The 25,880-nt window shown below is 50.2% G+C and overlaps 11 protein-coding genes across 11 annotated transcripts; 4 read left to right on the top strand and 7 right to left on the bottom strand.

The window, feature by feature from the left end:
* Positions 1–182: 182 nt before the first annotated feature.
* A1O9_07223 (uncharacterized protein) lies at positions 183–1,736 on the top strand (the record flags this gene model as incomplete). Its single annotated transcript, XM_013404169.1, has 1 exon — positions 183–1,736. One exon carries the CDS (start codon positions 183–185, stop codon positions 1,734–1,736), a length of 1,554 nt encoding a protein of 517 aa, XP_013259623.1.
* A 2,893-nt stretch (positions 1,737–4,629) lies between these two features.
* On the bottom strand, positions 4,630–6,018 carry A1O9_07222 (uncharacterized protein; the record flags this gene model as incomplete). Its single annotated transcript, XM_013404168.1, has 5 exons — positions 4,630–4,812; positions 4,872–5,121; positions 5,167–5,334; positions 5,406–5,548; positions 5,608–6,018. 5 exons carry the CDS (start codon positions 6,016–6,018, stop codon positions 4,630–4,632), a joined length of 1,155 nt encoding a protein of 384 aa, XP_013259622.1.
* A 1,267-nt stretch (positions 6,019–7,285) lies between these two features.
* On the bottom strand, positions 7,286–7,870 carry A1O9_07221 (uncharacterized protein; the record flags this gene model as incomplete). Its single annotated transcript, XM_013404167.1, has 1 exon — positions 7,286–7,870. The coding sequence occupies one exon, from the start codon at positions 7,868–7,870 to the stop codon at positions 7,286–7,288; it is 585 nt and encodes a 194-aa protein (XP_013259621.1).
* Positions 7,871–8,311: 441 nt separating this feature from the next.
* On the top strand, positions 8,312–10,003 carry A1O9_07220 (uncharacterized protein; the record flags this gene model as incomplete). The annotated part of the gene is made up of 4 exons (XM_013404166.1): positions 8,312–8,585; positions 8,653–8,784; positions 8,840–9,139; positions 9,213–10,003. The coding sequence occupies 4 exons, from the start codon at positions 8,312–8,314 to the stop codon at positions 10,001–10,003; spliced, it is 1,497 nt and encodes a 498-aa protein (XP_013259620.1).
* A 428-nt stretch (positions 10,004–10,431) lies between these two features.
* Positions 10,432–12,062, bottom strand: A1O9_07219 (uncharacterized protein; the record flags this gene model as incomplete). Its single annotated transcript, XM_013404165.1, has 3 exons — positions 10,432–11,663; positions 11,723–11,771; positions 11,829–12,062. 3 exons carry the CDS (start codon positions 12,060–12,062, stop codon positions 10,432–10,434), a joined length of 1,515 nt encoding a protein of 504 aa, XP_013259619.1.
* Positions 12,063–13,288: 1,226 nt separating this feature from the next.
* On the bottom strand, positions 13,289–13,768 carry A1O9_07218 (uncharacterized protein; the record flags this gene model as incomplete). Its single annotated transcript, XM_013404164.1, has 1 exon — positions 13,289–13,768. One exon carries the CDS (start codon positions 13,766–13,768, stop codon positions 13,289–13,291), a length of 480 nt encoding a protein of 159 aa, XP_013259618.1.
* Positions 13,769–14,715: 947 nt separating this feature from the next.
* Positions 14,716–15,996, top strand: A1O9_07217 (uncharacterized protein; the record flags this gene model as incomplete). The annotated part of the gene is made up of 1 exon (XM_013404163.1): positions 14,716–15,996. The coding sequence occupies one exon, from the start codon at positions 14,716–14,718 to the stop codon at positions 15,994–15,996; it is 1,281 nt and encodes a 426-aa protein (XP_013259617.1).
* A 425-nt stretch (positions 15,997–16,421) lies between these two features.
* On the bottom strand, positions 16,422–18,440 carry A1O9_07216 (MFS transporter, DHA1 family, multidrug resistance protein; the record flags this gene model as incomplete). Its single annotated transcript, XM_013404162.1, has 2 exons — positions 16,422–16,845; positions 16,900–18,440. The coding sequence occupies 2 exons, from the start codon at positions 18,438–18,440 to the stop codon at positions 16,422–16,424; spliced, it is 1,965 nt and encodes a 654-aa protein (XP_013259616.1).
* A 1,606-nt stretch (positions 18,441–20,046) lies between these two features.
* A1O9_07215 (uncharacterized protein) lies at positions 20,047–21,332 on the bottom strand (the record flags this gene model as incomplete). The annotated part of the gene is made up of 2 exons (XM_013404161.1): positions 20,047–20,697; positions 20,793–21,332. The coding sequence occupies 2 exons, from the start codon at positions 21,330–21,332 to the stop codon at positions 20,047–20,049; spliced, it is 1,191 nt and encodes a 396-aa protein (XP_013259615.1).
* Positions 21,333–23,555: 2,223 nt separating this feature from the next.
* On the top strand, positions 23,556–24,294 carry A1O9_07214 (uncharacterized protein; the record flags this gene model as incomplete). Its single annotated transcript, XM_013404160.1, has 2 exons — positions 23,556–23,916; positions 23,972–24,294. The coding sequence occupies 2 exons, from the start codon at positions 23,556–23,558 to the stop codon at positions 24,292–24,294; spliced, it is 684 nt and encodes a 227-aa protein (XP_013259614.1).
* Positions 24,295–25,193: 899 nt separating this feature from the next.
* A1O9_07213 (uncharacterized protein) lies at positions 25,194–25,787 on the bottom strand (the record flags this gene model as incomplete). The annotated part of the gene is made up of 2 exons (XM_013404159.1): positions 25,194–25,442; positions 25,512–25,787. The coding sequence occupies 2 exons, from the start codon at positions 25,785–25,787 to the stop codon at positions 25,194–25,196; spliced, it is 525 nt and encodes a 174-aa protein (XP_013259613.1).
* Between the last annotated feature and the right edge of the window lie 93 nt (positions 25,788–25,880).

The raw sequence follows: 25,880 nt of genomic DNA, 5'->3' as shown, positions 1-25,880 counted from the left end.
TCGGCTCCGAAATGATCATAGCATCTAGTTTGGCCAGAATAGCGGGCCTTGCCAGAGGAGGGCCGAGGCAAAGGTGCGACTCCGTCATCCCAGGGAAAACTCGATAAGAAGCTAAACGCCATTATTCAGATGGAGGATTCCAACTTCCTGTGGAAAATCAGTCTCCTGTACGCATAGCACAGATGGGTTCCATTCAAGAATATCCAACTAAGGTCGCCGTACCGAAATACGATAAAATAACACAATTTGCACTACACTCCGACGACCCATCCCACCTCTTCGATGTTCATAATCCCGCCACCGGAGAAGTGATTACCACGATACAAGGGTGTGGAGAAGCCGAAGTTGCAAAAGCTGTCGCGATTGCACAAAGAGCTTACCAAGAGTGTTGGAAATGGAAAAGTCCTAAGGAGAGATCAGAGCTGCTGCTTCGATGTGCCGACCATCTAGCAGCTCATTCCGAAGAACTAGCACTTCTGCTTTCTATGGAAAATGGAAAACCTGTCACCCAAGCACGGCAGGCAGATGTCAGCTTTATTGTAAATGTTTACCGTTTCTTTGGCTCCCTTATCGACAAACTACCTAGCGAGCTGTACGATCAAGGCAGCATATACTCCTCCATTGTCCACGAGCCATATGGAGTTGTGGCCGGAATACTGCCGTTCAACTGGCCACCTATTCACTGTGGAGGGAAATCGGCCCCGGCTTTAGCAGCAGGGAATACTATTATCCTAAAGCCTGGGGAGCAGGCTCCATTAACCGTTATGCGAATTATCGAACTGGTCTCGGAGATCTTGCCAAAGGGCGTCATTCAGGGAATACCAGCTGTGGGAACTATAGTACCCGCTGCCCTAGTCTCCAATCCAGACGTTAAAAAGGTGTCATTTACCGGATCTACTCGAGGCGGAGCAGCTATCAGCAAACTCGCCGCGGATAATATAACTCACTTATCGTTAGAACTCGGAGGAAAGAATTCATTAATCATTTTTGAGGATGCTGATATCGATTTAGCTGTTAGATCTGCTATGGATGGCGGCTATTTCAACCAAGGAGAAGCATGCACGGCGGCCTCGAGAGTCATTGTACATCGCACAGTTCATGATGAGGTGGTGTCAAAGATGGCGGCAGCGGTTAGACGACTCAAGGTGGGAAATGGTGTGTTTGAGGAGACACACGTTGGACCGTTGATCACAAAAGCGCACCAGGAAAAAGTGCAATCCTTCATCGAGCTGGGCCTCTCCGAGGGCGCTATAATTGAAGCGCAAGCACCTCTCCCTAAGGATTCTTCCCTCAGTCACGGGTTCTTCGTTGCCCCGACCCTTTTCTCCAACGTCAAAAGGGACATGAGGATTGCAAGAGAGGAGATGTTCGGCCCCATAGTCACGGTAAATTCGTTCGAGACTTACGAGGAAGCCATATCCATTGCGAACGATACGGAGTATGGTTTGGTCACTGCAATCTTTAGCAAAGACACCACAAAGGCATTGAGAGCTGCCAGAGAGATCGACGTTGGGATGGCATTCATCAACAACTATACTCGCATGGCGCTTGGTACTCCATTTGGGGGAGCAAAACACAGTGGCTATGGACGAGAACACTGTATTGAGACGCTCCGAGAGTATAGCCGGCCTAAGAGTATTCGGATCCCATCAGGACGAGGACCCATTCCAGCTTGGCAGAAAGTGAAGGACCTCTTTGATTATACTGACCATGGTAATCCTGCTATGGCCCAGTGAGTGGAAGTTTGTGATACATTTCCCAGGCGTCGGAGATAGCTTTCAAGACTTAACGCAGTCTAGTCATATATGAAAAAACTTTAGGGCGCAATCGTTTACTAGACTCAACACAGCATCGCACAGCATGTTATTGAGTTTGAACATTTAGAATTTCCAATTTTCTAATTCACAAGCAGGTTTTCCCGGTCCTGAAACCGATAAAGCATCACACTCATAGTTCTCATCAATATTATCCAGGTGTGCCCACCTGGAGCATCCACTTCTGCCCACGTGATTTGACCATATCGGCTAGGTGCGATGGATCAAGAGTGACCTGAACTTGCATTTCTTGGAGAAAGCTCTGGATTACACCGGTATTACAAGTAGCCAGAACGGCGAGGTCCGTTCCGGAGGCTCTCAACGTTTCAGTTGATGGCTCGTGGATGACTTTGAGGTTTCGTGCCAAACACTCCGATTGTAAAATGGATAAGACAAAGGATGCCTTTCTTGAGATCTCGCGTATGACATTCAGCGCGCTGAAAACTATCGAAAGCATCGTTTGAGCAGTGTATGGAGCGACTTCTCCGGTCTTATGCATCAAAAGTATTGTACTCCCGGTGCGCAGTAAGACTTCAGCCATTAGTTCAGGCGCCGGGTCGAGCAGGAGTTTGCTGCCGTAAGAAGACTGATCGTCAGAATGGCGGTCGAAGTTAAGTGATAAGCTCAACGTATTGATGATGGCTTGGCACGCGCGTGAACGAGATAGGTTAGGGGTTTTCAACACCTCCGGCACGACATCTAAAGTATCGAGGATGTCTGCAAGAACCAGCGTCCCCAGATGATAGTGGCACATCAAGAGCACTTAGATGTTAGCAAGCTAAGAACACTGGAAAACTTCAATTCAGCTTACAATAGTTCAATCTGCACTCCGTGCTAAGGTAGATGTAATCTCGGGCACACATGCTCAGTAAATGGTCGAAGACTTCGTGGAAGCGGTGTGATTCGTCAAGAACAGCTTGTGCGGTCTCTTTAACTGGTAGTAGTTTATGGTAAAACAGAGAGTCGCACAGTTGATTTATAACTCCGAAAAACATGGTCTTGCACGCAGTGGCGTGTTGAAGCACGACTTCTGCTACTTCAGGTGGTAGAGGATCTTGGGAGCCCTTCAGATTCGTAAACGATTGGTGGAATATCTCAGTTCTCTGGCGAATGGAACTCCAAATCTTCTCGTTAGCACTGTTCGTCGGTAGTATAAGAGAGGGAAGCTGTTGTAAAAGGCCTCGACTGCAGCCGCTGATAACACCCAGCCAGAATAAATTGTCTCGTTCCGCCTTGTCTGCCTCACTGTATTTCTCTGCATGCCCATACACGATGTTATTTGCCTGGCACTGGTCATGTACGGGGGAGTTCGACGACATTATACCCTGCCACGGTCGGACCCGCCATGTCATAGGCGCTCTCAGTGTACTGAGATGCCCAAATAGCGCTTGATTGCATAGTTGAAGAAAACCTGCATCGAAATCTTCATCAGGGGCCTCAGCTAGCGTGAATAGCAACAATGCCAGGATCGATCTGTAGCTGGCCCGAGTGAGGGCAGGAAATATTGCTTGCTTCGCCTGGTTCCACAGGTAGATTCGAACCTCTTGTTCATGATTTTGGTCTTCAGGGATTTCATGACCAGATGTTTTGCGATACGCACTCCTCAAAGGAAGCCATCTAGCAGCATAGGCATATATTGCGTATCTGAGAGCGTTGTTCAATAGGTGGTCGTTGTCATCCTGTGTGCGGGCCCGGTACAGGAGCGAGCCCGATACTTGCGGCAAATAGCTTGAGGTCCCTGGGGTCTCGAAGCTCTTATGTTCATCCAGTTGCAACACCATCTGCGCGATGGACCGTTTAGGCTTATGAGGAAAAGCGCGATTAGCGACAAGGCGGGACTAAACTCTATGCTATTCGCAGCTTACCGGTGTTGTCTCTAGATAAGGACGACAACTGTTTCCTAACCATGTTGCATAACGTATCTCGAAGATCGTGAAGTAGATATTCCAGAGAATCTCATTGAGCATACTAGCTTGTAATCGTCGGCATGCAACACTGTCAACATCGAATGAGGATGGTGAAGGAGTTGGGAACCCATCAGAGTATAGCGGACTTCGCGACTCTAGGCCTCGTAAGGTCGTCTCTGGAGATGGAATTGCAACCGAATCACCTGACGCCTTGTCTTGAATGGACTGCCCACCAGGACTTGGCCAATCTCTTTCATGAATGAAAGTGTCGCTTGACTGTGACCATGCTAGCTCGTGTGCAGTGCCATCGCTTCGACTGCGTTGAAGAACAGTGTTGGAGCTTACAGTACTCTGTGACGTCTGGTGTCTAATGTCAGTTGTCTGGCAGCAAGTTCTAGGATTTGTTGACACACCTGAGCATCGCAAACTTTGCCCCGACGGACACAATTACTACAACGACTCGGTTTCTGAGTAGCGGCATCACACCCAATCCGAGCGACACGGCACGGGTGGCAACTTGTTCTCGGCCTCCTTGCTGCCATACCGTTTGGAGAGCCGGCCGACAAGACTGTCTTGATACGTATATAGAATGGATCTAGAGCTTCAAGCACTACCAGTACAGCAGGAAATTCTCAGGACCTAGCGTGGATTAAATGCTTAGAGCAATCAGTTTTGATAACCCGTTCACGTGAGCAGCCTCCTCAGCCAGTGCCTCCGCATTCTCATCCCCGAGGATGCGGGGTGAGTTCCCCCCGTGGCGTAGGCTTTCGGTTGTAACCAGGCCCCTCCCCCCACCACCAAGGGCTCGGGGGACTGGGGCAAACTTCGTCCACATCAGCCCACTCATGAGTGCTAAACTACCGCCCAATAATTCGTGCCGTAGTCGCAAGAACATCCTAACCAGCGGCTTACCGTGAGCGAAAAACAAGGTTTATGTCCCTTTGCTTCCAGAACCAACCAGCCGTAATGGTCCAGGGCTTTGAGCCAGACGCCCACTGAACATCAAAGCGCCGGATCACTTCTGGGACAAACTTCGACATTTCTAGGAATGCGATGTTCTTGCCGATGCATCCTCGAGGGCCGTGTCCAAACTGGGCATGTGGGTTAGGTTTATGAGGATGGAGAGCACTCCGTGGGAGAGGGTACTTACTGTCAGGTAGGTTCTTTCCATCAGCTTGAGACGTTCTGAATCAGCCTCGATCCATCGCTCAGGCCGGAAGTCCTCGACGTCGTGTCCAAAGATCTCTTGATTGCGATTTATCAGAGGCGCTAGAACACCCACGATTGTTCCTCCAGGCAAGTCATAGCCACATAGCTGGGTGCCTTCTGGTGGCACAACTCTTTCCAATGGAAATGCGATTGAAGGATGAAGCCGCATAGCTTCCTTCATGACGGCTTGCCTAATTCCAGTCAGCCTATTTCAAGCAAATGTTGCCCAAACGTACAGATAGACCAGATTCTGGCTTTCTTGATATGTTACGAGATTGGATAGTAGACCCTTGCTATCGGCCTCTGTGATCTCATCCACAAGATTCTTATACACACGCGGTGTTTTTACCAGATGGTAGAATATTGCTCGTAGTGCAATGGCGATAGTATCGCTTCCGGCCAATCTAGTGCAGCCAGAGTTAGCTTTCAAGATATCCTTTACCGAGAAAAAGCACCTAGATTCTGGCCCTCTTACACGTTGTTGGACAGATGGTTCATGAGATCACGCTTATGATTTGCCCGGTCCTGGTCATCTTTTCGCCTCAACTGCTGGAGAAAGTCTGTTCGTCCATTTTGTCGCTCTTCGAGGTCGTATTGCTCAATTTGTTTCTCTATGTGCTACCAACAACAATTAGCATTTGGATCAGAATTCACAAACAACGAGACCAAGTACTTACTCCGAAGAGGGTGCCATGAGGGTCTGGCATGTCAGGATACAACTTTGCCAACAATCCCATCATTCGTCGGTTACCTAGGAGGTATGGGTGGGCCCAAGGAACCTGTCCAGCAAACGCGAAATATTTCGCACTGAAGCTTCGAGTTGCGACCATACCTAGCATGTCTTTCCCTTCGTCCAAGAATCCTAGGCGTTTTTGGAATGTAATGGCTGCAATGACGTCGAATGCATACCAATGGATATATTCAGTAACATCAATCGCTCGTCCTTCATGCTTCTTCAAAATGGCTAGAAACAGCTCCGTGCACTCATCTACGTGTGCTTCATAGTTCCTCAAATTTGTCATCGAGTAGACTTGAGCAGTTGCGCTTCGGAGAACTCTGTGCTGCTGAGGGTCTCTTACGGTGAACATGTTGTCGAGCTGCTTGCCTTCCCAGTACGGCGGCGATACAGAGTAGAATTCCGACTTGTGTCCTTGTCAGACCTTGAAGATAGATCATAATGCAGGGGACAATATTACCTTCCTGAATTTGCTTGAAATGCCATAGATTTGCTGAACAGCGACAGGGTCGTTAATCGAGACATGTCTCGGCCCAACCCTTACGATATCACCGTATTTTTGATGTACTTCGCAGTACTCTTGGACAGCTTTGCCTTTCATCACCATTGATACTCGATATAGTATACTGAACTTCGCCTGCCATGGTCCAGGTACTCTGCGAATTCCTCTTTGGTAGGCAACCTGTAAGGTACGTAGGAGAAGGAGGCAGAGCGACCCCAAAAGAGATATTAAGACAGCTTTCGTAATTCCCACCATGCTGAATGAACTCCTCGAACAAAATCCACAGCCTTATGCAGCGAAGCTGTGAAAGTGGTGAACCTCGGGTTTTTATCGCAATGAAGAGACAAATTTCACTACGATCGGGAAATCGGCACAAGATAATCCTTACCAGAGATTCACAGCCAGTCTCCTGCTGTGAGATGGAATGTGGTTTGAGGAACGTTTAAGTCGTCAGCTGTCTCCTCCGTCCCATTCGCTTCTTGCTCAAATGACTCTTGGCCCAAACATGGCCAGGTTGGACGTGAATGCATGCATGCCAAGATATCTGTGGCAGGTCAAATGTATGCTGGTGCCGCATTGATCTAACTATTTTGATGGTGAACAAGCTGCACTTCATATTTTCTCGGGGTTACACCCAGCGGCATTGTGGGCGATTCTTCAATTTGTGGGGGTAAACCTGGACCAAGCGGTATCTTGAGGAACGAGAAAAAGGCGCTCACATGATCGGATATTTAGTCGCACTGCAACGTGTCAAGGGTGCGTCTGTCAGTCTTCCATAAATTCATATGCACGTTTTGATGGATTGGTGTTGCTGAGCATTGCCTGAAAACCCTCACGGTGCACGACGACCGTCTGTATTTGTTTCTATTTCGCCGCGACAGAAATGAGAGTATCTTTGACACAAGATGTATGTAGGCTGGTTGAAGGGAGGAGAGCCTGTGGGATCCTAGGAATTCTCAGATTTGACTGCGGCCACAAGAGGAACGCTGGCTACATCAAAGAAGTTAAGCGACCTTCACATATTACTAGTACTTTATGTTGTAAGAATTGCACAATTCTAAAACCCTCTCTCTGGTCATACCACAGGCTTCTTTTCTTCTCGTGATTGCATAGCTTCTTATTTATCGTTTCCACTGCCTTGTATCTCGTGTTGCCCTGGCGCAAGAGATTCCTTCAAGGAATAGTTTCCAATCTGCAACGCTTGCGAATCAAGTAGGACGAACATCATTCTGGCCCACTGAGTCGTACTCGGATTTCTCCAGGCGTGCATTGTACCCCTTTGAATTGCGACATCGCCTCTCCTCAGCGTTTTCATCTCGCCCGAGTCTAGTATGAGTTCGATCTCTCCTTCCAGCACGACTCCATAATCGAGGCTCTTGGTTCGATGCATCATTGGGTCATTGCTCGGAGAGAAATCGACCATCCTACACACACTGCCACCTGGATTCACTAATCCGACCCCTTTTTCGACAACCCTTTCGTGTGCCTCAACATCTGCATCATTGTTCATCTGCACAGGAAACTCGGAAGTGGTGTAGACAAGATCCAAAGCAACAGTATTATTTCGCATTGGTTGCCAGAGTCCAGGTTCGAAAGAATGGATTATAGCCTGACCGGAATTTTCGTCATGGCTTGTGATTAATCGATGGATTCTTGGTAGCGCAGAAATGGGCTTCTCGATGAGTCCTTGCTTCGGAGCCATGTCGTTATTTCACTTAACACCAGTTTGAAATTAAGGAGAGAGGAGAGTGTTTTCCAAAGTCATCGAATTCAACCCAGCACTTGGGAGTTGGAATACTCGCGGACTTATTCTCACTGCTGAAAGCTAGATAAGACCCTAGACTTTCAGAAGCAATGACCAATGGGAATTTGATTCCCGGTATGAGGCCAACAAAGACATCCAGAAAATGTAAAATCCAGCTGCCTCATTGTGAAAGTGAGAGTATTGTATTTCGATGGATATCAATTGAAGTGGAGAACTTCTCAAGCGTTGCGTTCACGTGAACGTAGGCACACTCCAAATTCCAGTCACGGGAACATTGAACGACTTCGAAGGGATATCCGTCCTGTGAATTATTTGACGGCTTATCAAACGGACACATTGTGAAAATCAACTGAACACGGTATTCATCCCTCCACCACCATGACTCATGAGGATAGAATTCTCCTTCGCGGAGGCACTGTTGTGATCCACGAGGGAGACGATACCGCCAAGGGCATTCAAGCGGATGTTCTCGTCTCCGGCAACAAAATTGAAAAGATAGCGACAGACATCGAACCACTCCCCGGAACCGAAGTCATAGATTGCTCGAATAAGATTGTCGCACCGGGATTTATCGATACACACAGGCATATGTACACGATTGGGCTGAGAGGAAGACACGGAGACGATCTCTTGGAGGACTATCTCGTCCGAGGTAAGGGCCTCAAATAAAGCGTCATGACAGAAAAACCAAACTTATACACTATTCCGTGGAATGATAGGAATATTTCAGGCCGCGAGCTTCGATGCGCAAGAAGTGTTCTGGGGCCAGTTGGCGGGATGCCTGGAAAGCATCAACGCAGGGACGACAACTGTGGTTGATCACAGTCATCTGAACTATTCCGAGGATCATCGTATGCGTCCCAAGTCTCATGGCTGGCTGTGAGACTGACTTATATCGGCATTAAGCGAGAGCCGCCATTGCTGCTACGGCCTCGTCCGGCATACGATCGGTCTACGGGTATTGCTTTAACGCGCGTGTGGACTCTTGGTCGCCCTTCAAGACTAATCCGTCGTTCATCGCGCCTTGGGCTCTTGACAACTTGAAAAGAATCTGCCAATATGCCCCTTTTGGCAACAACAGAATCACGCTCGGTGTTGCTTTTGATGGTTGGTTCCTACCCAAAGACATGATCGTTGGTTTGTTCGATGAGATTAAGAAATTGGGAATACACTATTGGACCACGCACAACTCGCCTCCTAGAGCTGGTAGGTTTTGTTTTAATAGCTTCATTTACATCTACCCAGCACATTCGTTCGTACAAGCTAATGATCATCTCAGGAGCGCAATCGTCTGTACAGAAGATGGAAGAGTGTGGACTACTAACGCAGGGGGCAATTCTTTCTCACGCAAACTCGCTCTCAGACCAAGATATAGAGCTCATCAAGAAGAGAAGTGCCCACGTGTCCTCCACACCGTCCCTTGAATTGCAAATGGGAATGGGCACCCCTGCATGCTTTGATGCTGAACGCCACTTGGAGTCTCATTCGTCCTTAGGAATAGACTGCCACAACGTCACCCTGGCAAGTCTCCCAGCTGAGATGCGTGTCGCATTGCAGAGTTCGAGGGGCACATACAACGAGAAATTTATCGTTCGGGGCTTAAAACCGGCGAGAGTCAATAAGACAGTGCAAGAAGTCTACGCACTGGGAACGGTCGCCGGTGCCAGGGCAATCAGTATGGAGGACAAGCTCGGGAGTATAGCAGAAGGCAAGCTTGCAGATATCATTGTTTTTGACGCTTTAACGCCCAACATGGTCTGCGGAGCACAGCAGGATCCAATCACTGCCATTGTTATGCATTCAACTCCTGCCGATGTCGTGCTCACGATGGTTGATGGCATCATAAGGAAGAAAGACGGTCAACTCGAGCCTGTCCACCCCGAAGGAGATCCCGACTCGATATTTCCCATCTCATCCTCTCCAATGAGATGGAGAGAAGTGGCTGATAGACTGCTGGAGACGAGAGGTACGCTGAAAGCTAAGGTCGATCGAATCGACCTAGTGGAGGCGAAGCAAGGTGCTCTGAAGGCTTTTGGTTACGATCCGTCTAAGATTGTGGATTCGGTGTGAAAATAGTGATCGCTAAATGTAGAGAAGAATCATGCAAGATGTAAAATCATGTCTTGCGTTTACACGGTGCCATGCCTTAGAAACGGCAATAACTCAACCGACAACCGTACTTGGTTCTCATTACTTGCAGAAGTTGTCTCTAAAAGTAGCTAGATAGTTCCGTTGACCCGGCTGCCTTTTGGGAATTGGGAGTTATCAGGGATGCAGTCTTCGCAACTTAGATCAGATTGCATACTCAGTGAGTAGAACATCAGGTATATCTCTAGATAGACACATGGGGGAAAAGCCGAAGTATGCTATTGAGAATTCTGTAGCCTGTGTAAAAGCAGCTACTAGCGATTTCTATCCTAGCTAGATCTCCTCCACCTGGAACCCAAATCCACCACGAACTGTTTAGTCGACTCCTCCTCATCTAGGCTTTCTCTATCCTACATAATATACTTATAGTCAGGATGATGATCGCCGAGACGGTCCAGCTGCTGAGCAAAGCTAAGATCGCCCATGTCACCCAATAGTTTCTGTCTGTATTCAGGGTCCTCCTTCTTCTTATTCGCGCGGCTGAACACCCACATTGCCGCACCAGTGGCCACGAAGGCAATACAGTTCAATGAAAGAATGAATTTCGCTGCAAAAAGATAGTACGGTGCGTCGGATTTCGGATAGATCCAGGTGCTGATGATGCCTCCGGTGTTGTTGCAAATGCAGTTCACTGCGATTGCTGTTGCTCGTCGCGTGTGCCCAGCTGTGTTGTTCGGGATCCATGCGATCAGGCATGGTCCGTTGGCGTAGATTCCACCTAGAAGGAAGAACAGTCCAGTGTATCTGATTGGTGTGCTCCGACCGACGTAAAATAAGATGATTCCAATCAGTGAGAGAACAAGCGTGAGGATCATCGGTACGCCTCGAACGGCGTATTTATCTGAGTAGTATGCGACACCAAGACTCAGGACAAACGCGAAACCATAAGGAGGAACGCTCATGAGTTGTGTTCGAATAGGACTGTAGCCCATGTCTCTAACTATCGAAGGCGCGAAGTAGGCCAGTCCAAAGATGATGCATCCCGAACAGATTGCAATGATCCAGATCAGAATGAGGTGCAGATCAGTGAAGACGGACAGGACTTTCTTCGTTGTGACCTTCTCTTCCGCTAGGAGATCGACGTCAAGCTTCAGGCGTTCGACACAGCGAGTAGCTTCATCAGGAGTAAATGTTCTTACGCCATGAGGGTCGTTGGGCAAGAGGATATAGACCAGAATTGCCCAGCTGATAGTGAAGAGCCCTTCAAGGCAGAAGATCCACTTCCACCCCCTCATGCCGCCAACGCCATCCATCTTTGAGATCGCCGCCGCCAGTAAGCCGGAGAATGCGCCACTTAGGGAAGCTGCTGACCAAAACATGGCGATCCGTAAAGAAAGATCATGACGTCGATAGAAGCCACTGAGATAGAGTACTATCCCGGGGAAGATGCCTCCCTCGGCCAGTCCAAGGAAGAATCGACAGGCTAGTAAGCCAGCATAGTTATGAATCAGACATTGAAGTGTACAAATGACACCCCAGCAGAAGCACAGAAGTGGAATATATATCCGAGGGGTAATCTTCTTGATGATCAAGTTTGAAGGAATCTCCGCTGCAATGTACGGCACGTATGTGACAGTGATGGCTATCTTTGATGTCAGTGGTTTGGCATAAAGATTTTCGGTGTTCATTCATTATACATACCCGTCTGATACTGATTGTCGGTGAGGCCCAGATCAGTCTGTAGACCCGCCTATTCAGCGAATCAACTTAGCTGATGGTCTGTCGTAAGGCTGCAGGTTTTACTTACAACTCTCGCATTGCCGACGTTCGCACGGTCGAGGAATGCCAGTAGATATACCGTGGTGACGAGTGGTATCAACAGCAAGTCCAGTTTGAGGATCAGTTTGCGATCAAAACCGGTCCATTCACCTTCTGTCTTGTCCAAGGGCTGGGCGGCTGGGGTAACTTGTGTTCCAACCTCATGCTCCTGAACTCCATAGAGTGAGGAGTCCTTCTCATCAATTTCTTTGGGGACCGACATTTTCGAGAATGAGATATTCGTTGGATTAAACCGCTGGTAGTGGTGGACTCAGTTACGATTGTTAGAATAAGAACAGCTCCTAGCCTTGTAGCTCGTTATATACTCAGTACCGCGTACCCCAAGAAGAAGTGTTCGCGTTCTCATCGGCCAATGTGTTATTGTTATTTCAAGCTTCGAAGGTCCTGGCAAATTCACTCCACAATATCCCGCAATATTCCTTTACTTGTTGGGAAGGGTGGAACCTTGACCCCATGATTCTTGCGTGGGTGCCTTCTCCAAGATAGTAGGGGTAGTTAGCGAGTCAAATAGGCGGGGTTTGATACCCTGGAGCGAGCCTGCCAAGTCAATAGGCGTCGGGGATGCCCGGAGCCCCATGCAAGAACCTTTTCGTGGACATCATGTGATCGGGAAGTTATTCTACTCCAACAAGGCATTGAGTTGTGCTTTTGACTTACGAGTAGTGCGTTGGTAGAATATCCATCTTTGTTCTGTCAACCTCTCTGTAGAAGGAGCTTTCCACCAACGCGGGAAAAATAGCCCAATTATCGTATCGAGGCTAAGTGCGAAGGTTCAGGAAATTACGTGATCACAATCTGTGACTGAGAGCCTGGTTGGTTCCGGCTTCGGTAGTAGATGCGATAGAAAGGGATTAGAAAAGGAGATGACATCGATCTTGCGACATGGAGCAGATGAAAATGCAAGAGTGCTAGGCGAATACCTTTGCCGTGGAACCGAAACAATTGAGGCGAGGGCCCAGATGATCGGGAATTGGTTCTTTGAGATATCCCCAGAACGGGGACAGATGGCACGGAGTATGAGTTCAGGATATGGACAGCACAATAGCTGTGTTTGCAGATTCTAGCCCTTCTCAAGGACCACAACGACCACACGGCTTGGGTCCAGGGAGAACTGAGACAATTACCATCCTGGCTAGACTCGGTCCAGGCTCCATTGAAGGTCACGAACTGTGATGTTGTAGACTTAATTTTTTTCAAGCGTGTCCAGGAACACCCACTCTTGACGTCGATCATTCATTCTTCAGACAATGGCAAGCACTCTAGGGGTGAACCATTTGACAGGATCAAGTGGCGAATTCCATTCATCAGGCGATCTTTCAATATTTCTTGGGGCTCGCTGACCACAATAGGCCAGTAGGAAGGCAGACTATTTCCCCCGGAGTTCTTCGGCCACAGTAAAATGGGCGGCACCAGCACAGCGCGGGTGAATCATGTTGCTGCTGTGGCCATGCGGACCATCTCACTCATCAATGCAGAGGTATCGGAATAAATCCTTACCAACTCTGCCTTCAGTTCGCCATTAACATCCACCAAGATCAGCCTGGTTGCGAAATCCGTTGTCACACTCTTCCCATTCAAAAGGTGGCTGGTCAGTTTCCCGTTGAAGACAGCCTCGGTTTTCCCGTCCATGCTTCCCGGCATGATGTAAACACGGTCGAGGTAGTGTTGGAGGTTGATGACAGGACCGTTGGTTGGGTTGATCATGTCGTCGTGGATCTTCTTGAGTGCTTCCTCTCCTTGAGTTGGCAGAGGGGCGACATGCAGCACTCCGTCAGGAGCAAATGCGGAGATGTATTTGTAGTCGGTCTTGGCTTGATCCCAGGACTTCAAGATGGTGTGAATGATGTTGATGATAGCTGTTGGCACAGCATCCTGGTTTGCAAATGTATAAAAGTCACGACCATACATTTTGTCTAGGAATTCTGAATCAAGGGACTTCAAAACGATAGGATTGTTGACATGGTTTGAACGGCATGTTAGGGAGGGTATAGCGACTTATTTTGGACAGCAGGCTCGGGCTTCTGCTTACAACCACCGAAGCCAGTCGATGTTCAGAGGCTGGCATGGTCCGTGGACCAATCTGTGACACGCGACAAAACCCCTTCAGTGCGGCCTGAGTTATCGTGCTTGTAGCCTGGGTAAGGACTGAGGGTGTCGGTGTCGGCTAATGAACCATCCCGAAGTGCAACACGAAACGCGGGGAAGGGACGCGTCTGGTCGGAAGTGTTCCCCTCGGGACTGCCTTCCCAACCCAACCGAGGACAGCCTAGGCAGGTGCGACCATTCTGGCTTAAGCTATGACCGTTGGGAAAGAGCGCGTCCTAGATGGACCTCACCTTATGGCTTATCAATTCATAGCCTGATATCCGTTCACTAGACTCTCATCCTGGCCGATGAGAGATCAGCCATCTAATTTTGCCATGTCAATTCCACACACTCAGCCAGTTGATTTTCAATGAGTTCCAGGTGGGTACTTTACTTGTAGGTATGAATGGAAGTAAATATAGCCTTTGCTCGGAGCCGCAGTGTCCCTATCCGATAAACTCCAGCGCCACCAGACCTTAACCACTGATAGCCGACAGGCACCAAACGTCCAATGCTGTTAGGAAAATGGTAATGTTCGGGTTCGCACTTATTGTGTCGGGAATGAAAATAATTAAATTTGCAGGATAGTCCCCATTTCTTCATCTCTCTTAGACTGGGTGATCACTGGGGAAGAACAGAAGGAAATACAAGCACCTTGGGCCGCGACCACACTGCAGCAGACACTGTTTCAAACATTACTTCACGATTTGATTTTCGAGATAGTCTCGATAATTCAATACGCAAATTCTTCAGCATCGTCAACAACAATCATGCCATCAGAGCCAGCAGAAATGACACAGCCACAGCCCTATGACTTCTTTGTGGGCACATTCAACACCCCTAACCTTTACACTCTCCGATTCACTCCTCCGAGGGCGTCATCTCCAACATCAGCAACCAAAATCAAAAACTCCGGGTTTCTGAAGATCGTGCAGAAATCCAGCGTTGTCGGTTCGCACAGCTGGCTACATCTACACCCACCCCGGCGTCATGGTGTGCGAAATCTTTATGCCACAGCCTGGACAGAACCTCCTTCCGTGGTCGCCTACGCTGTAGACTCGCCGACATCCATTCGATTGCTCAATACGGCACCAACGAGATCGCGGAGCGGATATGTGGCCGCAAGCGACGTTGCACTGTACTCGGCCGGCGGTGCGACGGGGGAGGTGTACAGCTTGGATCCGGAAACAGGAGCGATCGTGTCACCGACTTCAGCAACCAATGGCAATAGCGCATCTAAGCCGATAAAGCCTCTCCAGGACCTTTCATTCGTGGATACCAGCGCATCACAACGCGACAATGGGACAGTGATGGACTTTGGCGGGTTGCGGCACGGAGCACACAGCGCAGATCTCTCGCCAGATGGACAGGCGTTGTACGTAGCGGACATCGGTCGCAATTGCATCTGGACGTACACGGTGTCCCCATCCGACGGCTCCCTGACGCTGGGTGAGAAACATATCTCGCCGCGCGCGAACGACGGGCCCCGCCACGTCTGGCCGCACCCGTCTGGTCGCTTCGTCTACTGTCTACAGGAGCATACGAGCATGGTGGATGTCTTCTCCACACATGGAGGGGGCCGCCTACAATTCGATCAGGGCGTGAGGATAATCCCGGCGGAAGAGTGCGAGGGGGAATTCTGGGCTGACGAGGTCCGCACCAGCCTGTCCAACGGAGATGCACCAAAGTATCTCTACGCGAGCACGCGAGGCCTGGAGCACGGGAAGAAAGGCTACGTTGCCGTCTACCAGCTCACGGCGGATGGGCGGATCGATACATCTCAGCAACGAAATGGCGCGGGAGGAACCAGCAGCTACGAGACCGACGAGCGCTACGCTGGTCTCCTGGACATGTACACAACAGCAACAAGCGGCGGGTGGGCCAACGCCGTCCAGCCAGGGCCGACGGTCGACGGCATCGAGTACCTTGCATTGACGGACAGTGAGGAAGGGCTCGTCTTTGTGCTCGCCTGGGACGGGAAGAAGCTCACCGAGGCCGCACGGGTCACATTGGGAGAGGGCGAGGGCGCCGCCACTGCTGTGTGGCTGTAGTACGCAGGCACTTGTACATAGATCAATAAAAAGCAATGGATTTGAGGTTTCTTTCCAAAACAACCGCCGAATAGACAGGGGTCGTTCAAATAGATAGCTTGGTCAGACAAGGCTCACAAACACACACACACACACACACACACACACACGCATTCTCTCTCTGTCTCTCATTTTCAAAGTTTCAGAGCAAGGCCTCAGTGATGCACGCGTTTCACGTGGCACTGTGGAGAGACGGCTAGATCTTCCACTCTTACTACGCAGTGTGATAGTCAAGATTCGAAATCAGGCCTATCCGAGAACAGAGGACAACAATCGACTCTCGTAAGTCAGGGCAGGGATTGTAGCAGAAATATTGAATAGTCTATACGGGTAATTCAATGACTGGCTCGATAGACTCAGTCCCGCCTGAATTGCTAACCCAAGCTTCACGCATTCTTTTCCGCCCCAGCAGAATTGGTATTATTCGAGGGTATGGTGGCTGATGGAACAGCACCGGCCGAAGCATTGGTCCTTGTTCTCGTTCTCGACCTTCCCGTGTTCAAGTCATGGTGGGCACGACTTCTAGTGGCGTGAAGCGCAGCCATCTGCATCTCATCATCGCTGCTGCTTTCTTCTTCATCGGCAGGCTTCTTGATTGCCATCGTCGGCGCAAATTTGGATTTCGCACGGAGCTTCGCGCCGTAGAGATAGAACAGAACTGGGATCGGTACAAGCAGGAACGCGAAGCACCCGAGGAGCGTGGAAGCCCACTCGATCCCCATGCCATCGAACATCTGGCGTGCGAACAAGGGGAAGCCGGCTGCGGTAATCGAACGGAGAAAAGTATTCGCCGCGATCGCTGACGCAGCACTAACATAGGGTCAGTATGCAGGGGCAGATGTTGAGAGGGGATATATCACTTACAACATGAGGTAGGAATCAATGAGATAGTTGAAGCACTGGATGAAGATAGCCAAGAGGCCAAATCCGGTGAAGAGTCCTGAAAGAGTTGGAACGATCCAGTGAACAGATCTCTTGTAGCCACCCCAGCCAAACCAGAAAAGACCCAGCGCGAAAAGCACACCCCCGATCATGACAGGGGGGAGACGCCATTCGGGGACGGGAATGCCACCATTGGCCTCGAGCTTCTTGTTGTACTGCTTGGAGGTGAAGATGATATAAGCAGCCACGATGAAAATGCCAACAACCATTCCAAAGAATGGCAACCCTGATACCCCAGGCTTGAAACCATGAACGCCGGCGAAAACGAGAGGGTATGCAGTCAAGAAAAGATAAAGCAGACCGTAGATGAAAGACATGTAGATGGTGATGGCGAGGATGATGGGCTCCGAAACCAACAATCGAAGTGGACGGGAGAAATTCTTAGTCACGAGCTCGCGAAAATCGACTTCGACTTCCTCCTGCTTTGCGTGGATTCCCCAATTCTTAGTTCGGCGGCGCAACTCGGCAGCTTTGCTGACCAGGACCACAGGAGCATAGCTTTCTTTGAGGAAAAACAGATTCAGAAGGAAAGAAGCCGAGCCCATGATGCCTGGAAGGTAGACATTCCAACGCCAGCCCAAGTAGGACGCGTTGATGAAACCACCGATAAAAGGCCCCAGCATCGGACCCATGAAAACCATGGCGGAGAAAATGACGACGGCCGGCCCACGCTGGGTGTTGTCAAACATATCGGCGAAGACGGCAGCCACCACTGCCAGAGGACATGACCCAAACAGGCCGGTGAAGAAGCGGCAGAGCATGACAGTCTGGATGTCCTTGGCGGCGGCACAGCCAAAATTGAAAATGGAGAAACCAAACATGCCAACCAAAATGGGCAGTTTTCTGCCTTGCAATTCGCTAAAAGGGCCCCAGACAAGAGGGCCGAAAGCGTAGCCCAGGACGTAGAGCGAGGTGCTGAGAGTGGCGACTTCAAGCCCGATGCCGAAAACTCTGGCAACGGTCGTGGTGGACGCGGAGAAGACAGAAGAGGTAAAGGTGCTGCATAAACAGGTGTATGCTAGAATGGCGCCCAAGTAGAGTTTCCTCGAAAAGGGCCAGTTCTGGGGGTGTAGAGGATCATCTTTGCCATCAAACTCGACCACATATTCTTCCCGCTCGGGCAAAGCAGGAGGATAAGGCTTTCCACCACCAAACTCCGGTAATGGTTTTGTGTCGGGGCGACTTTTTGTGCTGGCTCCGACTGTCTGGATATGTTGCAATCTATGCGTTTCTGTGCGATGATCTTCGACAGGGTGTGTTCTCGTGCGCCCTAGGCTTGCGGCTGAGGCGGTTGCGATCCTACCCATCACATCTGCGTCCGTGGAGGTGGAGGATCCGGAAGAGGAGGAAACAGACTGGTGGGATCGTTGACTTCGTAAAGAGCGGCGGGCCTTGCTTTCCTGCGAATATGTCCTGGTGGCCATCACCTCCGCCCTCTCCATATCGCGATCGACGATATCCATTTTATCAAAGCGTTCCCTGCTCTTTTAGTGTCTTTGGCGATGCTCTTGGGCGCAGGGCTATCGGCTCAGATCGTTCACGCACAAGGCGTAGCTCGTGCACTTGGTGCTAGTCGCGAGACCAGGAGAGAATGGTGACGAGTCTTGGGGAACCAGCTTATCGTCAACGAAAGCAGTGGATGCGAAACCCAATTCGGGGCTGATGTATTCCAAGCGAGTTGAGATCGCAAATGCGACCCCGCAGGCAGAGTATATATGCGGCAATAAGAATAGTGCTAATAAAGGGAACCTTGACGAGTCGATGGTCAGTTTAGTAATGGTGGTAAAGTAGTAGGGATGTTGGTAAGAGTTATCCAGAAGTGGGTGGAGGGCGACGGCTTTGGGCTGGTGGCGGCATTGTCTATGTATGAGTAATTACGCAGTGCGAGAACGAAGACCGAGGACGAGGTGAAGAAATGCGATCCCATCCCATGCAATGCAGTTCACTGCTATTGCTGGTACGGAGGTGCTACTGGGTGCGCTCTCCATCGACAAAACTTTAGCTCCAGGATGACATCGACAACCAGAAATGGTACAAGGGTTGGGGCGGATATAGGCCAGGCGATTGGGCCTTGCCGCCGGGGGTCCCACCTGGAGCTAGGCGGGAGATGACCGCTAAAACCGCCGAACGTAGCCCCTCTGGCCAAACTTTAGGGCGAAACAATCGTTATTGTGGTGCTTAAGGGCAGCCGGTTGGGCGCCGTGCCACCGCCAAATTGCTTGACCACGCCCTTAGTCATCGGCCCTAGTGAAACCAAATCGCCCTAGGCAATTCTGATCCCGGAACTACTCAGCGGCATAATGATCTACCAGCAGACCAGAGACTCATCAAGGAGATAGGAGTAGAGCAGAAGTGCTAGATCCCCTCTGCAGCTCGGGTCTACCTTGGACACGGCCAGGGGAGGAAAAATGTAGTACCCCGTAGGTACAGTATGTCGTTAGCCGCCACTTAAGTTGAGGCAACCCTTCCGGCCTACGAGTAAGCCTAAGTAGCCCAGGTAACCTTAGGTAAGCCTTCTGGGTGTCCCTATAGCCTCCCACTCCGTCAGGAGCTCATGCAAGCCACAGGCATGTGCTGCCGAGGTGTGAGGGAAATCTGCCGTCCTGCCGACGATGCCAGTTACCCAGAGTGAGTGGTTTTCCCAGCAGTACTCGTAGTGCCTGTCCACAAGTGGGTGCCTCCTAGGTGCCTCCTACGCAATGGCACTGCTGACAAAGAGGTGTGCAGCTCGTCGTGGACATGGTACGAGGACGGTACCTCGTACCTCCGTCCAACGGTCCACGCGTCGTGCCCAACTGCTCACCAAAATTCGTAAAATTCGTGACCCACACACTGCGAGCATACGCTTCGGGCATTGGACGGTCGCTTGCTTTGGTACCCGCAGACTCGGCACATGCACATTGAAGAACCACGATGACTATTTATCTATGCCTCTTGACCCTAGACTCCAGTCCACCCTTGGTCTAGATGGTTTCGCTGTCGGATCTCGGACCATCGACTTTGGCTTCCCATTTCAAGAATGCTCAGCTTGCGTGTTAAACCGCTAGGGTTTCCAAGGACAATAGGTTGCTAAGCTGATTCACCCTGTCGTCGTCCCCCATGCGTTGCGGGAATCATTTGCACACTCTTGAATCGAAATACCGCCAGGGCAAACAAGATGGTCAGACTCATCAATACCGATGCCGCAATTGCTGCTGCTTCCGTTGCACCATATCTTCGCTGCACTCGACCGCAGATCGCCGTTGATACGGCACCGAAAGTGAACTCCAGGAACTGCGTAACTGCAACACCAGCACTGACTCGAGGATAGCACGAGAAGTTCGTTCGCTGCTCCTCCACCAGTTTTGCAATCGACCCTCTGGCTGGTCGCCCCGTCATTCCTGGTTGCAGATCGGAAGTGTCGAACGTTTGCATGGTCAAGCTGTAGCTCTCGGCAATGGCCAAATTAGATGCCATTGCAACCAACCCTGCCAGACAACACGGCACGCCAACCGGAAGCATTGGACCTCTCGACGCCACTGAATACCCAATTGCAGCTATCGGTAGCAGAGTCGTGAAGAGCGTTCTGCGAGTCGTATGTGATTCCCAAATCGCAGCCTTTTGAAACGTCATGCTGTCCGTACGCGGCGGCGAATACCGAGCTCGGCTGAACCAGGACGCTTTCTGAAATGGTAGCATGAGAGCTGCCCCCAGCGCAAGCGAGAGACAGCACAATCCAACCTGTACAGGATGGAATCTGTACTGTGTCGATACCAGCGCCCCCAACAACTGCTCTCAATTAGCTTCCAGTCGCCAGGACAGAGTTCTGGACTCACCATTAGCACGAGTGTGAATTGTGCATATACCCAGGCCGAGTACAGAGCCAGCACGAAGAACCCTGGTTGCTTGATCATCCTCAAACTTAACTGGAGCCCAGCTTTGACTTCCTCTCCCCACCAGCATGGACCATTCCCAGTCAAGTGCAGCTTGACTTCTCCCCGTGCTATGCGACTGAATTCACCATGGTCTCCCATAATCTCTTTCACTGTCCTTCGAAACGCTGATCTACGCACTTCTGGTGCAACGATGTTCAGCATCAGGACAGCCATCAGAATAATTAGAGTCACCCAAAACCCCCAATCAACGCTGCTGTTACTAATGATGAATGCCCCAACGACGAAGCCTAGGGAAATTGAACCGATGTTGCACCAGGCCCAAAACGCCAGCCAAACACCCATGCCTCCACCATGACGTCGGACATCATAGGGATCCATAATGTCATCACGCGGGTTATTGCTCCGAAGAGAGGCTCCAAAGACATCCAGTAGTGTTGCAAAGCTGTTGATGTTGACGAAGCCGAAAATAAAGCCAGACATGGCGCGAGATAAAAGCAGGAAAACTCGAAATCTCTTGATACTGGGGTCTCTGAAGTGAATGACTGTCAGTCCTTGCGGAATTTGAAGACATAAGGCGAGAGTAAGGGCCAAGATTGTGTATGGCTTGCGTCCATGCAACAATGGCAGCGGCTAGAACACCAGAGTTGATATTGCAAGACCACAATATAGGCCGACGTTGCCCATGATCATCACTCGGTCAACATCAACAATCACATATTGAATTGCTGGAACCTCGCCTGAATATATTCCCAGTACAAGGCCCAAGCAGGCTGTATTGGTGCAAGCCACCAGTGCTGCGAATCGTTTTCGAGTGCTCGACCAGTTTCGTGCCACTGGAGATGGGTAGTAAGTCTCATGCACATGGAATTTCTCGGGACTTGAGGGTAGGTCAACATGCCGGGCGCCATTGAGATCGACAATACATCTTGGCATTTGGTAGGAGCTTATGTTGTATGCACTTCCTACTCTTGAGCTGATCCCAAAGACATTAGAGAAATGCCGTTCGTGCCCTGGCCTAGGTTGTAAGAGACTGGTGTCCTCATCCAGCAGATTTTTGGATTCTGGGCCATATTTGTCTTTCAATTCAACGTCGCCGAATCTTATCTCCGGTATACACTTCGTCTCAGTGGCGACCTTCTGATGTCGGCCTCTCTTGGGCACAACTGATGTCGTTCGGGACGGGATATCTGAGGGCTTGAACCTCCTGGAAACGACAGGTCTGCGTTGCACCGAAGATCGGTATAAGTGTTCGGAGGGGGTAGAATTCGCAGATCGCTTGGGTTCTGCGAGAGGCTCTGGAGAGAGTATTCGCAGACCGTCAGCACTGCAGGCACCTCGGCATGACTTGGCAATCTTAGCTGCGTGGTCGCCGACTTTGTCAAGGTCCTCCTTTGCCCTGGCTAATGTAATGTCTTCGGAGAAACTGACGTGCCGTATCGGTAGACTGCTATCAGAGTTTTGCGGCTGTCCCAGTTTACCATCATTCTGAACATCAACTAGCTCAGCTATTTGCATCACTTCATCTAGAAGACGCTCTAGCTTCTGTATTGTGTGGGCGATATTGGCGGATGCGGCGTGTGCTTCTGAAGGAGGCAGCTCGGTGTCGAGGTTTTCGGCGGAGCCTTGCTGGCTATTTGATTCAGATATGGCGGTATTGTGCCGCTCCCTAGTGGTAAGTGAGCATGTGTACGGGCCTGTGGCTCGTGTGCTTTTGCCTCGATGCTGCATCCCTAACGTTGGAGGGTTGATTGCCGTTGGAGGGATCGCCTCATCTGAGCCCATCGTCTACGACAGCCACCAACGGTCAGCTGATGCGACTTGCGAGGGGCCCTTTTTTGGCGATTCTGAATGGATTTAGTGAACTTGCATACTAAGGGAAACGTTGGGAGGATTTCTGGCGATGAGATCTTGTACTAGGTTCGAACCGTGGGGTTTGATACAAATATATCAGGAGTTGAAGGTGTAAGGATGCGGTGATATTTGTGATCGATGGTAGTTCAAATAGTAATATGACTGTATGCTGATTGACAGGGTTTCTGTCCCTCTTTCTCTTAGTGCCACCGATATAGTAGTACTACCTTCTACGAAGGAAGGAAGGAAGCATGGTCGGAGAAAGCCGTTGCAGTCACGTGCGAACATTGGTGCCAAGAAACACAAGCTTCCAGATCAAAAACCTTATCGAGAGGCGCAGGAGCTTGTTCGCTGCTTCCCCACCATGGGTAGCAGATGGACTCCTCGGGATGAGCCGGATTTTGGGCGGGTACTCATCCCAGCACGAGGATGCTTCGATTGACGTTGCATGTAAATCCAGCACGAGGCGAAGTTGTAGCCGCAAGTTCAAGAGTTTGGTTAGACGTACGTTGAACTCTCGTATGAAGGAAAGCCGTTGAGGGGCGAGGGGCGAGGGGCTGACATGAAAACGAAATCAGTAAAGTCTGGCCTCGGCGGGTTGTCATGCCCCTCCATTTTGATTTCATTTTCATGTCCCTCCTCTGGCTGATAGTAATAACGGGTGCCCACGTGTCCCCGCTCAACACGTCCGTTTGACCTTTTTCTTTCTCACGTTCCCCCGATTGTTAATTTACTAGGCATGTCAACGGCAGCTTCTTCCTCAACCAACCTCAGCTCCATATCCTAATAATTTCCTTGTTTTTCTAAGTTCTTCACTTCCCTTTGTCAACTTCATTCTTCCTAGCCACCAAGATGTCGTTCATCAAGGATCTCATTGAAGGTTTCACTGGCAAGGACAAACGTCCAGATGATGGTTCCCAAGGATATTACTCTCAGCAGCAGCAGTATGGTCCATCTCAATCCTCTGATAGGCCACCAGAAGTACCAGTTCCGTGGGTTGCTGAATGGGATTCGAGAGATAACCGCTGGCTCTATGTCAACCGTGAAACTGGAGAACGTACCTTTGAACACCCTCAAGCTCAAGGATATGGCCAAGGAGATTACTACCCAGAAGGACCCCCAAAGCAGTCTCACACTGGCCGTAATGTAGCCCTCGGTGTTGTTGCAGGCTTAGCAGGTGGTGCTTTGCTCATGCATGAAGGAGAGAAAGTTGGTGAGTTCATGATCCAAGCCAACTGCAATTTGAGGCAGAGCTAATCATCCTCAAGAAGAGAAATGGGACGAAGATAAATATCGCTTCGACAACGACGTCTCGAATGGCACTGAAGATGTGGAGGATTTTCCTGAAGACGCGGTCCGCTGGACTGGACGAAAAGTTGGGGAGGTGGAAAACGTCCCACAAGACATCGAGAAAAAGTGGGATGATGGTGTTCAAGATGTTGAGGCCGTTCCCGATGATGTTGCAGGTTTGGCTGGCCGACGTGTCGGTGATGTTGAGAGATTCGGAGACGATGTCGACCGCTACGGTGACAACATCGCGGACTCCTATGACCAAGGCCGTAATGATGCCAGGTACAGGGACGACTACTAGCATCCCAGGTTCGAGAGGGATCCTCGAAACCGAGATAGTTCAGTGCTATTAGCTACGACATGAAAGAACAATTCTGACGACCTGATGATCGAGATATTGCGATGCTCCGTCGAATGATGGCCTAGCCTAGTCAGCTGAGGAAATCTACTCCCATTTCCAATTATAAGCTGCTCACAATGAGCTGAGCAATGACTCATGGCACTACATTCGACCAGTTCCCACTCCTTCAACCCCATGCCAGCCCGTCCGCTTGTCAAGAGACATACGTATCACTCACTACCTATAGAATCATGCTGCTGTCCCTCTCCCCACATGAGGAAATCCAGAACAAAGGAAGGTGAAAGCTGAGAAGCTTTGTTAGCTCCAGCGGCACTGGTTTCCCATCTGTAAGAGACATTCCGCTCGTGGCACACCTAGGCCCATTCAAAGCCCGGAGGCCAAAGCCGGTAACTTGGTTATTGAGTTCAAATAGCTGGCTGGCACAGTGAGGTGCAAATTGTTGGCTTCTTGGCATCAGAAGAAGCGTCTGAAAAGCGCTCGACGAAAAACTAACAGCAACCACCTTGGCAGGCGAGGTACGAAGCACAGAGTAGCATTTTACTTAGGTATAAAATGAGTCAACTTGTGTCGAGACTCGACATCTCGGTCTGTCATCTCAGGCACATCATCGCTGAAGCCTTCCGTGAGGCTGTGACACATTGTGTCAACGAATCTATCGCGAGAGATGAAATCTGAGCTACTAATTGAGAATAGGTGCTGGCGAACATTCATTCAATTCGGAGAGCTCCTGCACCCGTGGTATCTACCTAGCCTCCTTCGAAATATGACCTCCATTATTGCAACCGAAATGCAACCGTCTCATCCTCGCAGCCCTGGGGTATCTATGGTAATGTTGTAGCTCATGCCGGGTATGACATCGCGTCGGGCTTTGCGTAGCCTGCACCGTTGGCTTTCTTGGCCAACTCCTGCTCGCGCAGCTCGGCTTCCTTGTCCTGCTGGACGAGGGAGCAGCAACCACAGCAGCACGACGTGAAGAGATCGCTGACGAAGCTGCCCTGCAGGTTGTACTTCCGGCGGATATCTGCCCGCTGGAAGATCATGGGGATCCAGTGTAGACCGAAGCAGGTGGAGCCGGCGAACATCAAACACTGCGTTCCGATTCAACGGATTAGCTATTCGGATATCTTGCGAGACGAATGGCGCATTGGCAATCTTACAGAGGTATTCAGGCAGTTGTATCCTTCCATGTTTCCATTCTTCCTGGTTCGATGGTGGGTCTTTCCGAAAGTGATGCAGGGCACGCAGCATGTGATCGCGCAGGTGTCGATGGGCATGAAGCAGCCGAACAGCGACTCTGCCCATGGGCGAGCGTCAGGGGCGGCCTCGCCAGTGATGACGGTGGAATCGGCCAGAGCATCGTTAAAGCGTTTGACCCAATCATTCACATCATCTCGGTCGATCACTGGTTTTTGGGCTTGGGCGTTTTGTGCCATGGTTGATGTGAGGTTGATGAGTTATCAAAGACTGACTGGGGTGAGTAGAAGAGGGGTGTTGTTGATGGCAAGAATCCAAAGGAATGTGAGAAA

The sequence above is a fragment of the Exophiala aquamarina genome (genome assembly GCF_000709125.1).
Source record: "Exophiala aquamarina CBS 119918 chromosome Unknown aczIA-supercont1.5, whole genome shotgun sequence".
Lineage (NCBI taxonomy): Eukaryota > Fungi > Ascomycota > Eurotiomycetes > Chaetothyriales > Herpotrichiellaceae > Exophiala > Exophiala aquamarina.
This window is presented reverse-complemented; position numbering and strand designations above follow the sequence as displayed.